The sequence below is a fragment of the Rosa chinensis genome, chromosome 4, assembly GCF_002994745.2.
Source record: "Rosa chinensis cultivar Old Blush chromosome 4, RchiOBHm-V2, whole genome shotgun sequence".
Taxonomy (NCBI): Eukaryota; Viridiplantae; Streptophyta; class Magnoliopsida; order Rosales; family Rosaceae; genus Rosa; species Rosa chinensis.
The window spans coordinates 46,235,701-46,248,476 of NC_037091.1; the positions used below are offsets into that span (position 1 = coordinate 46,235,701).

Below are 12,776 nucleotides of genomic sequence, written 5' to 3' on the forward strand. Positions count from 1 at the left end.
ATTTTCTTACTGGTGAGTGTAGCTTTCTGGTGTTGGTGACGGTACCGTTTATTGCTGGTGAGCGTAGCTTTTGGTGTTGGTGACAGTAACTTTTGTGACATAGCTAGAAATCTCACCGGAGTAGCTTTTGTTGCTAGTGACAGTAGATTTTGTTGGTAATAGTAGCTTTTGTTGCTGGCGACAGTAGCTTTTGTGACCTCGCCGGAGATTGTCAGAAATCTCACCACAGTAGCTTTTGTTGCTGGCGACACTAGCTTTTGGTGTTAGTGACAGTAGCTTTTGTGGTCACCGAAAGTTGGCCGGAGTTAGCCGGAAATCTGCTGGAGACCGGCCTGAAGTTGGCCAGAGACCCACCGGAGTTGGCCGGAGGTCGACCGAAGACCTGCCGGAGTTGGCCGGAGACCTAACCGGAGAGGAGAGAGGATGATTGTTAACTTTTTATTCTAGTGGCATATATTAATTTTTATATTCAAAATTTAACACATTTTTTATTCTAGTGGCCTTATGAGGGAAAAAAAATATAGTTGGTGGCCTTATGGCTAAAAGAACATTCAAATATGCACTTATATGTAATTAAACTTATTTAAACAATCCATGGATTAAGTAAATCCATAAATTATAAAAACTCAAACAAAATCTTTTAAAATCTGAATTAAATACACCCCCTTAAGTGTCCTTAAACACTTATCAATTTATTAAATATATATTCATTTATTGAGATTTTACTGTATAAAGATTTCATTGTCCCCAGCTTAGTCAAAGGAGCCGCAATCTTATTTTTATGTTAAACCCTAAGCAAGACTCTTCCATTGTCAAACTCAGTTTTCTCGGATGACTCGTTGGTCCTGACATTTTAGAGGCCTCAAGGCTCAAGTGAACAATTAAAATGTTGCCTCAATTAAAAAATCATATCAGTCGAATAAATTTTTTTTCCTATGTAGAAACTTCATACATCTATATTGCTCTTGCAAGTATGATTATGGCAACCTCATCGAAAAAAAAAAGTACGATTATGGCAAACATGTATGAATACTAAGAACAAATCATTTGGACGTTGTTTATGCACTTTATACACCATATGGATTTTGAGCATATATATACATTTGTATAGCCATTACACAGCTGTGAAGAAAGACCTATAACTTCCCTGTACTGAGTTAACTGACTGCACCTTTACTACAGAGCATAATATTTCAAATTTGAGAACTATTTAAAAAATTTAAAATCAAGAACATCTTGTAATGTGCAAAGCAATGAGCCATCCTCAGTAGAAAGCTCTCCTCCGCCTTACTCTTGGCTTGACCAGGGTAGGAACTTGATCATCTCCCGGAAACTCCCATCTCACGATACTCCCATCCCAGGAAGAACTGACCAACATGGGATATGTAGGATGCCAACTACAATCTCTTACAGGTCCATCATGATGGAAGAGTTTCGCAACTTGAGCTCCAGTCACCTTTATAGAGTGGACAAATAAGTAAAAATTGAGCACCACATTCTTGTAGAATGAAAAGATTAGAAATTCGAACACCCATGTTCGCTTTAAGTGAACAAGATAGAGGCAAAGTTAGGAGAAATTTTCATGGTAGTGTTCTGTCATTAGAGAATAGAGAGAGAAAAACAGAAGGAAACAACTGTGATTCTTCCTTAGCAACAAATTCCATGATGCTAAAATCATGTTCATTTTATCCTAACTAAACTCAAAGATCAGAAGCCAAATTGTATATGTGCATGAGTGTGCAGATGAATACTAAAAGATGACAGTTACCACTTCTCATTCCATTAGCTATTTCACAGAAATTACATGCAAAAGACACATCTTGATAGTGAGAAATATTACGTACCAGATCATAAATATAGACCGAATGATCACTAGATCCAGTGTAGATGTACTTTTGTCCAGTGCTGCAATAAGCAGGATTAAAAGTAAGAAACTTATCCAACATGGCCAAATATTGTCCACAGGGCAAACTAAGTATTGCATATCATTAGATGAAATGATGCCCTATAACCAAAACAAGGGCGAACAAGACTGTGGGTAAAGGAAAGCTAGCTGTTTTACTCAGCCAACTTCCCAGGACCTGACATAATAAACAATGGACTAGGTAGAATCAATAATGTAACAGAAAACCAAAACCAGAATACTGCATCTGGAACATGACATGAAGCATACATATACTGCTGCAGCTCATTAATCATTACCTCAGAGCTCGGTGCTCAGTGACATTATGAACTAGTAAAGCCTTAGCACACTCAACTCTGTATTTACAAGGTCTATTGTATTGCACAGAATCAAGCCAGTATCACTTTGCATTTTGGGATTCACACACATTCTAAGCCAAATTCAAAATATAGGACTAGAACACAGCACTTAAAATTACCTATATGCTGGAGAAAAGTAACAGCGAATTAAAGTGCGCAGGACTGAATGGTCTCTATATGTAGCCAACGACTGATCCAAGGGATGTCTCGAAGTTCTTGCATGAGCTGGGTACTCCATCCACCTGTAATCCCAGTCACAATCTGTAATCCTTGGACTGTGCAAGAATTGAAATATTAGTGCGACAAAAATGTACATGTAGGACAAGGGAGAGACATAAATTAAAAAATAAAGATGCACGCAACCACATCCCCACACCACAGGAACACACAAGCAGGCACACAAAAATTAACTTGAGATATGTGAACTGCGTGCTTTATTATGGCATAAACACAATAACAGACAAAAATTATAATAGCAATATAATGTAAATATATATTGTGTGTGTGTATTTGTTACCAAGGAAAGTAAAAAAAAGTTTCCACCATGCTTATAATAACAACCTGACAAGCTTAATCTTACAAATGATCCTCTTTCCCCACATGTTTTTCCATTATAGAAAGACAAGCATGAAGCCTTCTTACTGACCTTGTTGTTCTTGGACCAAATTATAAAATTTGATTCCACATTACAAAACAATGCGAGGGTAAACTGAAACAACACCCTTATAGGCAAGGTGAGAAGAGGATGAGCAATTGTACCTAAACCTTAGGTAGGACTGCTTTAAAATTGAAAACTACTCAGAAAATATTCAATGTTCTCTTCTTTATCAGCAGTGCAGCACTTATAAATCATTATTTCCAGACCATATATCGTCTTCTTTATACTACTCACATAAGCTAATACATATTATTATAGGTCCAGTAATTAACTAAGACTGTCATAACTCATAACATGTCAAAAGCAGATATTAGTATGAGAAGACTGTAAAATTAAGTCAATACATCTGATGCCAATAAGACTAACTCTCAAATTTCTGTACCACCAAAGTTGAACGTGAATAATTTGAAATGAGCAGGAACAAGTAACATCACATACTACATATTTCTAGAAGACATCTTCCGTATATCCCAAAGTTTGGTAGTCTGATCCTTCCCATTTGATATTAAGTAACGTCCATCTCCCCGACTATCAATAAACGTTATGCCTTGAAGATGTCCCATGAGAACCCCAGCTGCTTGCCCTTTCGTGATAAAGCAGCGTCTATCCCACACCTGTAAAAGCATATCGATGATGCTAAAGTTTCTGTCACTGAAGATCTGATAAAGCAATTAAGCAGAGATCAGAAGCATTGTCTATGTCCATTTCAACAAGTAGCAACCTCCCCTCCTAAATACTAAAAAAGCATCAAAATGAAAATTGTGCTACAGTTATTACTGCATAACTTTTTAATAACTTCGTCGCCAGTTCCCAATAATGGTAAAGTAAAAGGTGCAAGATTTTGGAATTTGGGGTCAAGCATTGATTTAAAATTGAAGCAACTCTTGCAACGAGCATTACATTCAATAAGCATGCAAGAGTATAACACTTAAGTGACTACAATGAGAAATGCAGTTCTAGAAAGATTCAAAAGAGTACCAACAGTTTAGAGATAGTATCAGTTCTGGGTTTCTGTATCTAATCTTTATAAGTAATGGGCATCACCCTTACCTTACAGAGGTTATCATCACTGCCGGAAAATATGAGATGGCCAGTCTCATCTGCAAAACACACTGTGTTTACATCTGACTGCCAAAGGGGAAAAAAAAAAGGTTTAGTTGATGCCTTTAAGTACCGTTGAGTCGGTCGCCAAAGCAAGAAACAGGAACAAGAAACAGTCTCAATACGAAAAGCAGTCAAATATTTTCTTACAAACCAATTTGATTATTTCTATTTTTAAAGCCTTTAATGTGGCTCAAACACATTTCTTTGTTGTTGAACATTGATAGATCATAGATGAGAGATAGAAAAAGAGGAATTATAGCAGGTGCTATTATTATTAATACTTTTGAGGAATATTGCCACAAATAATGAAATAATGATTAAGAGAGATGACTGCTGACGATAAAAAATATAAAAAAATAAAAAATAAAAAAAACCATACCGTATGCGCTGGTATTTTGAGGCTAACTTTGTTTGCTTGGAGATCATAAACATGTATTGAAGCATCACTACTTCCAGCCACAAGCTCTCGCCCATCAGTTGAAAATTTAACAGAGAATATTCCAAATTCTTCATCATAATCAACAGAAAAATCCAGAGCTTCATGTATTTCCTGAACAAAAAGGTAATTGTTTTCAAATGTCAAACAAACAGAAGAAAGATACAAATGTGACCGGAAAGTGATCCTATGATGCACAACATTATAATAATAAAATCAGCAAACTGATTGACTTCATTTACCACAAGACTCCATAAATGAAAATTAACAGCCCTTCTCTTTTCATCAATTATAGTATCACTGTTGATAGATCATCCAATATAATTATAACCTTATAGCTAGCTCACCACAGATATCCAAACTAGCAAGTAATCTGCCAACTCCTATTTTGGTAAAATTGATACAAGTTCCTACTCAGAATATGATAATAACGTTTCAAACCAAATAGGCAGAAAACTTAACTAATAATAAGGAAAAGCTTAGCAATGTTATTGATGAAACGAGATCAACAGACAAATCATCTAAGCTGGTATTCTACAAGCTATTTCATATTAAAGTGAAAAGATTGGCATTTACCGTAATGTTTGCAAGTGACTCTGTTGTAGAAGATCCAGCATTGACAATATGGACAATAGGTGACATGCTAGCATATGCCTGCAAATTTTATATTGAAAATAAGTGTGATTAATAAAATGAAGAGACATATGCAGAAAATCACTACACAAGAAGATAGATTAAATATGAAATTTAGAATTTCATTAGCATTCCATATACAACAATACTCTGTAATTTGTATGGTTTCATTAGTATAAATTTCCTTGCACTATTTGCATTTATGTGTCAGTAGGTCTTCAAGCTTAGATCCTAACTGTTCACCAAACAGCCAAACGAAAAATGCAATAAATCTTATACATCGACTTTATCATCATAGACACAACAAGTAAAAGTATTCTTGAATGGTAGTTCAGATGAATAACTACTATACTAACATGGCACCAAAAATCCAATAAATCTAGATAGGTTATCTTTTTTCATCCTAGATACAAGACCTAAAAGTGTACTGACGAGAGGAGAAAACACTACATCTGTACAAGCTAAGAGACTTGTGCAAAGTTGAAAAAGTTAAACAATACACACATGGGTTGATTTCGGATTTGCTATTTAAAGAATTGGTTCATATTCGAATAAACAAAATACTCAGCATACATTCATTAACCAAGACAACCTACGATTAATAGTCGTAGTAAGATATCCAAGTTCCCTGCTGTTCAGTAAATCATCACAAACTCACAAGAAATCGTTGATCTGGTGATAGAGATGTATCGGTAATTGTCCATCTCAAGCTTTTGGTTAGAATGTCCTTCTGAACTGTCCATCCCTTTTCAACATTATATATTCTAATATGACCTCCCTGTTTCATTGAAAAAGATGAAAAATTAATACCACCAAACTGCAAGCATGTAGAGTGCAAACTGAGGCTTTAGCACATCAACTGAAAATCACGACATGAACAAATGAGTGATATCATCAAGCTAATACAATCCACAATACCTGAAATCCAGCAACAAAAAACAAGCCATCATTTGAGAACTGAGAAACATATGCAGGGCTATTCAACTGGTCCACCCCCCATGGACCATTAATGGGCAGATACCGGCTTAAAACATGACAAGCATCTGCTGACGAAAACCTCCCTCGCCCCGAATAATTACCTTCACGGCCCATCAACATTTTCAGTGTTGACACCGGAAACCTCAACTTTCCGGGCAAGACCCCCCTCAAATGCTGATGGGGTCTTGATCTAAGCTTAGTGAGGTGAGCCACTTCATGATCAAGGCTCTTTGATGCTTCATTGGCTTCTTCACTTGAAGCAGAACCTTCAACAGCATTCCCACTATCACAGGCACTATTATCTTTCCCAAACCTCCTTCTGTAACTCATTTCTTTTCAAATTCTAACCAATACCCACTACTCAATTGACCCTCAGATCACTGAAACCAAGCTCAAAATTCTGACTTTGGTGACCTGCATATATTATAATTGTATGTTTCAGATTACTTAGCCAGCAAAGTTCCAAACTTTAACCTCAATCATCATATTCACATTTCATACAGTAGCCAATTCAATTCCTGAGCAACTAAATCAATAACAGATAAAACAAAAGATTCGAAATTTTGAATACCAATTTGGAGTGCAACCTTATAATGATCAAAGTTACTTACTTGACTCTGCGAAGAATCGAAATTTGAGCCCTGGAAAACGAGGTTTATCTTTGAATTGGAGTGATAGGAGAGAGAGAGAGAGTCACGAATCGGTGTTGGTTGGTTTTGAAAGGAATATGGAGCTGAGAACTACATACGTGTTTTTTTTTGGGAATGCGAGAACTATATACTCGTGTTTGAATAGGGAAACAGATGGTGTTCGACTCTCGAGGACTCTGTTAGCTGTGGACCCTTTGATTTCTAAGCCAAACACATGGCCAGACCCTTTGATTTTTGTTGATAAAAATATCTCATTTCGTTTATACCTCACATTTGGATGAATTTTAAAGGAAATTGGCAATTTTCATCGGTCTCAATGACAGTTACAAGTTTGGGGTATAAATTGACAATTATAACTAAATTTAAGAGTATATTGACAATTAAGCCTGATTGAAAAAACACATAAATAAAAGAAAAATTCAACTGACAAACATATATAAATCATCATAAACAAATAAGAAAATAAAAACACCAATGAAATGAGAAATTTACTGAAAAATAACTTGGACTGGTCAAAGCTAAAGCATAACTCTTCATTATAGCTTGTACAAAAGCAGTTATCCACCATGTCCAATCAACATGAATACAAGCATATTTGAAAGACCAAAGAATTTGATATACAATGTATGGTATGGGTTGCATGGGATCTTCAATCAATTTCCCTGACCTGAAACTTCTAAATGTCATAAATCGTTCATCATATATCTCTTGTCCTCTTCTATATCTATTTGTTTTTCATGGATTGAGTGATGCTTGAATTTCTTCTAGTGTTTTTCCTTTGGTCTCTGGTACTACCTTGGCCACAAATAGGATTGTCAAGACACAGACGGCACCATACAGGTAGTATGTTCCTGTAAAGCACATCAAATGCATGTACATAGTGAATCAGACTTCAGCAGTGAAACAATATAAATCACTTGGACTAATAACGTTGGTTCACACGATTTAGGGCCTGTTTGGGATTTTCTTTAGTAAACTGTTTTTGCTGGAAGCCTTTTTGTTACATGCACATAAAAATTTCAATGTTTACTTCACAGCAAGTGTGTCCTCTAAAAGCACTTGGACATCCTTCCTTAGGTGCTTATACCTACCTACCCGAAAAACACTTCTAACTATTTCTGCTAGCTGTCAAAAGAACTTTTGGCAGGTCTACTAGTGCTAAAAGAAACCACACTTACCTGAGGAACTCCAGTTCATAAGAGAGTTGTAAGTATAGGAAACTACCCAAGCACCAGACCAGTTCACAAACACCACCAAGCTTCCACCCACTCCCTTCACATTAATTGGGAAAATCTGCAGTAGGCCACCATTTCATGAATATTCAGTTGGAATTGAACATCTGCAGTCAATTAGATTTAGTAGTCTTTTACATTATATACATACATATATATATATATATATATATATTTTGGAGGAATAGAGGAAGTGACAAGTTTTCCACATTTACCTCGGACATTATCACCCAAGGTCCTGCTCCCATACCAATCGAAAAAAATGCAACGTAAACCTGATTTCAAAGAGAGACAGTACAAACCAAAGTAAAATGAGAACCTGCAATGAAGCATAAACATGAAAGTGACGGTACTTTTCAAGTTTGTAGCTGTAATGGTGTAAATTACCAGCACACCGGACACAGCAAGTATCGGTACCCAATCCAGTAGCAAACCATCTCCCTGATTAACAATGATAAGTACGAAAACTTAAGATCATAATATGACAGGAATGGCACAAAAGAAAAAGAAAAATAGTACGTTGTTACAGAATATAGTGTTGCAGTTTGCTACCTTCAGAGAGAAAGAAATTCCAACAAGAATAGAGCCTATGAACATTCCAGCTGCTGAAACCTTCACATTAGCAAAAAAATCCATCATGAAAAGATAACCTATAAAATAAATCCTTTATAATAGACCAAGATTTGTAGATCAATTGCTACTATACCATTACGAGAACTCTCCTTCCTGACTTATCCATTAGAAATGCTCCTAATAGAGTGATTGGGACCTGTCAATAAATTTCACATGAGCTAAGTTTTGATAGCTGCACTTAAACATGAGGCCGAAAGTGATTACCTGAAGACATGCATAAGCTGTGGTTCCAATACTGCCTGAAAATCCTACAATTGGCATTACAGCAGTAGAGTAAGTTTCACATGAAAGACTAACAACAACAAAACAAGTGAAATGAAGCATAGAATTACCAGCTGCTTCAAAGGTTTCGCTTGCATAAAATTGTACTCCGTTGATACCAGCAAATTGTTGAAACACCATTAATCCAACCCCAATCTTAAACCATAACCATATTAAGAAGGTTTCAGTAAAAAAACAAAAAAAGTCAAAAGGGTAACAGCTTATGAGAAATCATTTAAGTTTATAAATGAAATTTGCTTACTATGACAGATCGAATATATCTTCTTTGAAACAAATCCAAGATATTGGCTTTCGGAAGACTTTGTGAAGTAACTATGTATTCCTGTGGAAAAAAGAAAGCTTGCACGGTTAGATTTCTTCAGTCAAAATGACAAATATGTTATTGTACTTATGTTCGTTTTCTTGACAGGAAGTACTTGAATTTCCGCCTTTTCACCAGATACATCAGCATCTTTTCCATGGAGCCTCTGTAGTGCAACTTCAAATTCTTCCTCTCGGCCAACCTTTGCCTGAATATGTTAATGCTTTTAGCCTTATCTATTCTTATTATTCTCATTATTTTCTCTACACTGTGATGGAAACAAAGTGTAGAGAAGCCTATTTTAACTTGAATTCTTACCAGCCATCTAGGTGACTCTGGAATAAACCATTGACCCAAAACCAGGATAATGCAAGGCAAAATTGCTTCAGATTGAAGGCCAATAATCAGTCTCTTCAAAATTTTCAATTCCTTCCCAATACAGTCAAGTAGAAGTGTAGAACCACTTATTGTAATGAAGAATTACCATATTTTTCTATAGAATCATAACTTACCGATTAGAGATAATGTTCTCCAGGATAAGATTGTTCCTATTATGAACGTAAACGATGCTCCAAGGATAATGAAGAGCTGCAGAACAAACACAGAAGAAAAGGATAACATTCCAGTTAATGATCATATAGTTTCCAAGTATTTTATTTCTTTGGTCAGAGGGCTCTTATTTCTTTTACCTGATTCAATGTTGCAAGCCCTCCACGGAGATTTTTGGGCGCTATTTCGGCTATAAATACTGGGACCTATTCATCCAATTTTCTAACTTCTGTTAATTTTTTGAAATATCATCAATAGAAAGATGATGCCAGAGAAAACCATCACTAGATTAAACCTTCATGAACGGATAAAGAAACGCACTTATATTTTAAAACATGTATATATAGTAATACACATTTACATTGCACAAACATACCACATACGAGAAAGATGAAATTCCATAACCAGTTAGAAACCTCCCTATATCAAGTAATGTAGCTCCCTGCATAAGATTTGTCACATATACTGTCAATAGTATCAACTAGTTTAATTTAGATAAGAAAAATCAAGAATCTAGAACTGTGCAAACAGCATATACCTGAGCGAAGTAGATGGCTAGCCATCCTGCAGTGCAAATGACAGAAGACACCCTCATTGCCTGCTTCCAAAATAATTTCAAGAAGCTTAGTAAAATGGAGGATGCTAATGCTTTAGCTTCTTCTTCTTCTTTTTTTTTTTTTTATTCTTGTACACCACAAAGTAACATTTACCATACCCCTTTTCGGCCGAGAGAATCTGCAATCTTACCACTTGTAAAAGCACCCAACACTGCACCAATTGATAGGATAGAGCCAAACATGGAATACTGCCAGATGATTGAAGATTACTAATGCTAGCTGCACTTTACTATAAATCATTCTAGAAAAAAATAATTAAGGACTAAATTAAATACAACAGGGAAAGACCTCAGTTATAGAGAGACGAAGATCTTTCCTGATAGCAGATTGACTGGGTGCTGAATAGCCCACCTGCCAAAACATTCATTCAAGCTAAGATAAACAAACCCTTGGCTTTTCTTTTTTCAGTCAACAACAAAATACCCTGCCTGAGCAAATGAAAAACCTTCTTAAGCCATGGATTTCAGGGAAGCATAAAAAGACAGAAAGCCTATGTTGAAGCAACTCTGACAAAAAAAAAAACAATGTTTATATATAGAGATGTTAAGAATACTTACACATATTCCAAATTGGAAAGAGCCGCAAACTGCAACGCCTGTGCTAAGCAAAACCATCCCAATTGATCCATTTTTGATAGTATTCCCGCTGTCACCATCTTCATGAGCAACAACTCTCTTTGGCTGAATGAAAGGCTGCTCCAACTCCTCATGCCTATTAATACCCCCATTTTCAATGTCTGTCGACTGCCCAATTGCCATATGTTTATTAGTAATACTTAAATATTTATGCTACATGAACGAGTCTAACATGTTTGTGACACTTGATCGATCATTATTAATGAGTAATGAGTAGATATTAGATGAAGGTGATCCTTTTTCTCATTTTTCCTCTGAAAATTCAAACAAAGAAGGAAATACTTTCTGTGGATATTTCTACTAACAATTGCCGGTTACTAAGCTTAACTTAGTTGTACTAGGTTGCACTTGGTGGGAAACTTGGTAATGCATGTGGGGTAAAACTTGGGAAATGGTGATAATAGGCTTATAGCCAATGTTCTACACGTCTTGGACCGACATTCATAGAATCCGATTGAATCTGAAAACCACTTTGAATTTGAAGTTCATTCAGGTGAAATTCTGCCTGGAGAGTAGTGCGATATATGAGGAGAAATTTGAGCATAAGCTAGCAGTTAGGACTTACTCATCAGAGCAAAAAGACAAGGAACGATTATAAATATGGAATATATACTCAGCAAATTAAGAAAAAACTGATGGATGATATGTGATTCTAACTGGGTATATATTGTAAAAGGGCAGGCCTTCCTCTCAAAATTCATTACTATTATTTTGCTCACTATCTATGAGAACACCTTTCCCGCCGCACTCTTCATTTTCCACAGATTATTATAGTTAAACTTTCAGACCAATGTAATCACACATTCACATATGCCACTCATAGTTAACTATGATTCACTATATACTATGTCCTAACATGAAGAAAAGAATACCCATAATATACAACATATGTAACATGACTAGTGAGTAGTGAACATTATCTATCGTAGTCTCTCCACATTGGCCATACTTGCATCGTTGCTTGAATATTTGTGAAAATATATTGACACTACAAACAACATTTCTAACTCGTATCACTGAATCTCCCTATCTTAAACAAGCTATGCAAATATCAAATAAATTGAATTACAAAGTTCGGTGCAGCAAAACAAACAATCAGGTAGTGGGCATTAAGGAGAGAGAGGTTTAAGTCAAAGAAGCAAACCTTCTTTCCCATTCTGACCCGACGGAATAATCAACAGTGAGTCCTTGTTGTAATGAGCCCTAGTGTCATATTCACTATGCAAGATCAATGATGACTTTGGTATGAGCATTACAGAGACTATTGCCTGGGATTGTTCCCAAATTAGGATATGCTAGAGTGATTTTAGAAGATGTGTGTTTGACAAAGTAGTTAAGAGTAAAGGGTGAAGAGGATTGAGGAAGAGAGAGATTGGCGGAGAATTGTAAGGACTTGAAGTGGAAGGAGAAGTTAGAGAAGAAGAGGACGACGACGACGTCAAACCCATTTCCGACGAGGCCGGTGGTACTTGCTTTCAAGTCTAACAACTTATGGCAGTGCATGGCAGACTTCGAAAGTTGGGCACGTACTTGCCTACTTGCACGTATTTTTTTCTTTTTCTTGTTCTTTTCAATGGTGAGGGTTATCTGAACCTAACCTGTATTGTGAATGTGTGATGATTTATTTGTCATCTCTTACTTTGGGAATATAAGTTTTTTTTTTTTGAGATAAAGAGCACACATTAATATGGCCCTCGTTTATGGACAAAGAATAGTACAAAGAAAACTACTCTATTTTGACATTGGTAGCTTACATTAACAAAAACATTTCGCCTTGTAGGTAATTTATTCTACCTGACTTCAAAC

At 36.0% G+C, this 12,776-nt stretch overlaps 2 protein-coding genes across 4 annotated transcripts; both read right to left on the reverse strand.

Moving 5' to 3' along the window:
* Positions 1-1,008: 1,008 nt before the first annotated feature.
* Positions 1,009-6,854, reverse strand: LOC112200526 (LEC14B homolog). 2 transcript variants are annotated; one of them, XM_040518946.1, is made up of 10 exons: positions 6,683-6,854; positions 6,012-6,485; positions 5,752-5,871; positions 5,037-5,114; positions 4,404-4,574; positions 3,971-4,048; positions 3,359-3,579; positions 2,382-2,537; positions 1,845-1,905; positions 1,009-1,456 (listed from the first exon to the last, which is right to left on the reverse strand). In XM_040518946.1, the coding sequence occupies exons 2-10, from the start codon at positions 6,399-6,401 to the stop codon at positions 1,265-1,267; spliced, it is 1,467 nt and encodes a 488-aa protein (XP_040374880.1). In that variant the 5' UTR covers positions 6,402-6,485; positions 6,683-6,854; the 3' UTR covers positions 1,009-1,264. The 2 variants fall into 2 exon arrangements, with proteins under 2 accessions (XP_040374880.1, XP_024197331.1); XM_024341563.2 differs by having other exon boundaries at positions 3,359-3,534; positions 6,683-6,846.
* Positions 6,855-7,237: 383 nt separating this feature from the next.
* LOC112200755 (sugar transporter ERD6-like 16) lies at positions 7,238-12,272 on the reverse strand. Of its 2 annotated transcripts, XM_040519034.1 has the most exons (19): positions 12,115-12,272; positions 10,893-11,078; positions 10,624-10,686; positions 10,434-10,523; positions 10,257-10,316; positions 10,095-10,160; positions 9,859-9,924; positions 9,682-9,757; positions 9,488-9,552; positions 9,285-9,377; positions 9,110-9,190; positions 8,919-9,003; positions 8,791-8,834; positions 8,660-8,722; positions 8,506-8,565; positions 8,341-8,394; positions 8,169-8,228; positions 7,900-8,014; positions 7,238-7,572 (listed from the first exon to the last, which is right to left on the reverse strand). In XM_040519034.1, the coding sequence occupies exons 1-19, from the start codon at positions 12,124-12,126 to the stop codon at positions 7,457-7,459; spliced, it is 1,455 nt and encodes a 484-aa protein (XP_040374968.1). In that variant the 5' UTR covers positions 12,127-12,272; the 3' UTR covers positions 7,238-7,456. The 2 variants fall into 2 exon arrangements, with proteins under 2 accessions (XP_040374968.1, XP_024197534.1); XM_024341766.2 differs by lacking the exon at positions 12,115-12,272 and having other exon boundaries at positions 10,893-11,093.
* Between the last annotated feature and the right edge of the window lie 504 nt (positions 12,273-12,776).

Coding starts and splice junctions, on each gene's coding strand:
- LOC112200526 (XM_040518946.1), bottom strand. CDS start 6,401: ATGAGTTACAGAAGGAGGTTTGGGAAAGATAATAGTGCCTGTGATAGT. Junction 5,872..6,011: donor TTTTTGTTGCTGGATTTCAG/GTATTGTGGATT, acceptor TCAATGAAACAG/GGAGGTCATATTAGAATATA. Junction 5,115..5,751: donor CACCAGATCAACGATTTCTT/GTGAGTTTGTGA, acceptor TAAAATTTGCAG/GCATATGCTAGCATGTCACC.
- LOC112200755 (XM_024341766.2), bottom strand. CDS start 11,093: ATGGCAATTGGGCAGTCGACAGACATTGAAAATGGGGGTATTAATAGG. Junction 9,925..10,094: donor TTTCATCTTTCTCGTATGTG/GTATGTTTGTGC, acceptor TTGGATGAATAG/GTCCCAGTATTTATAGCCGA. Junction 9,378..9,487: donor CAGAGTCACCTAGATGGCTG/GTAAGAATTCAA, acceptor TAACATATTCAG/GCAAAGGTTGGCCGAGAGGA.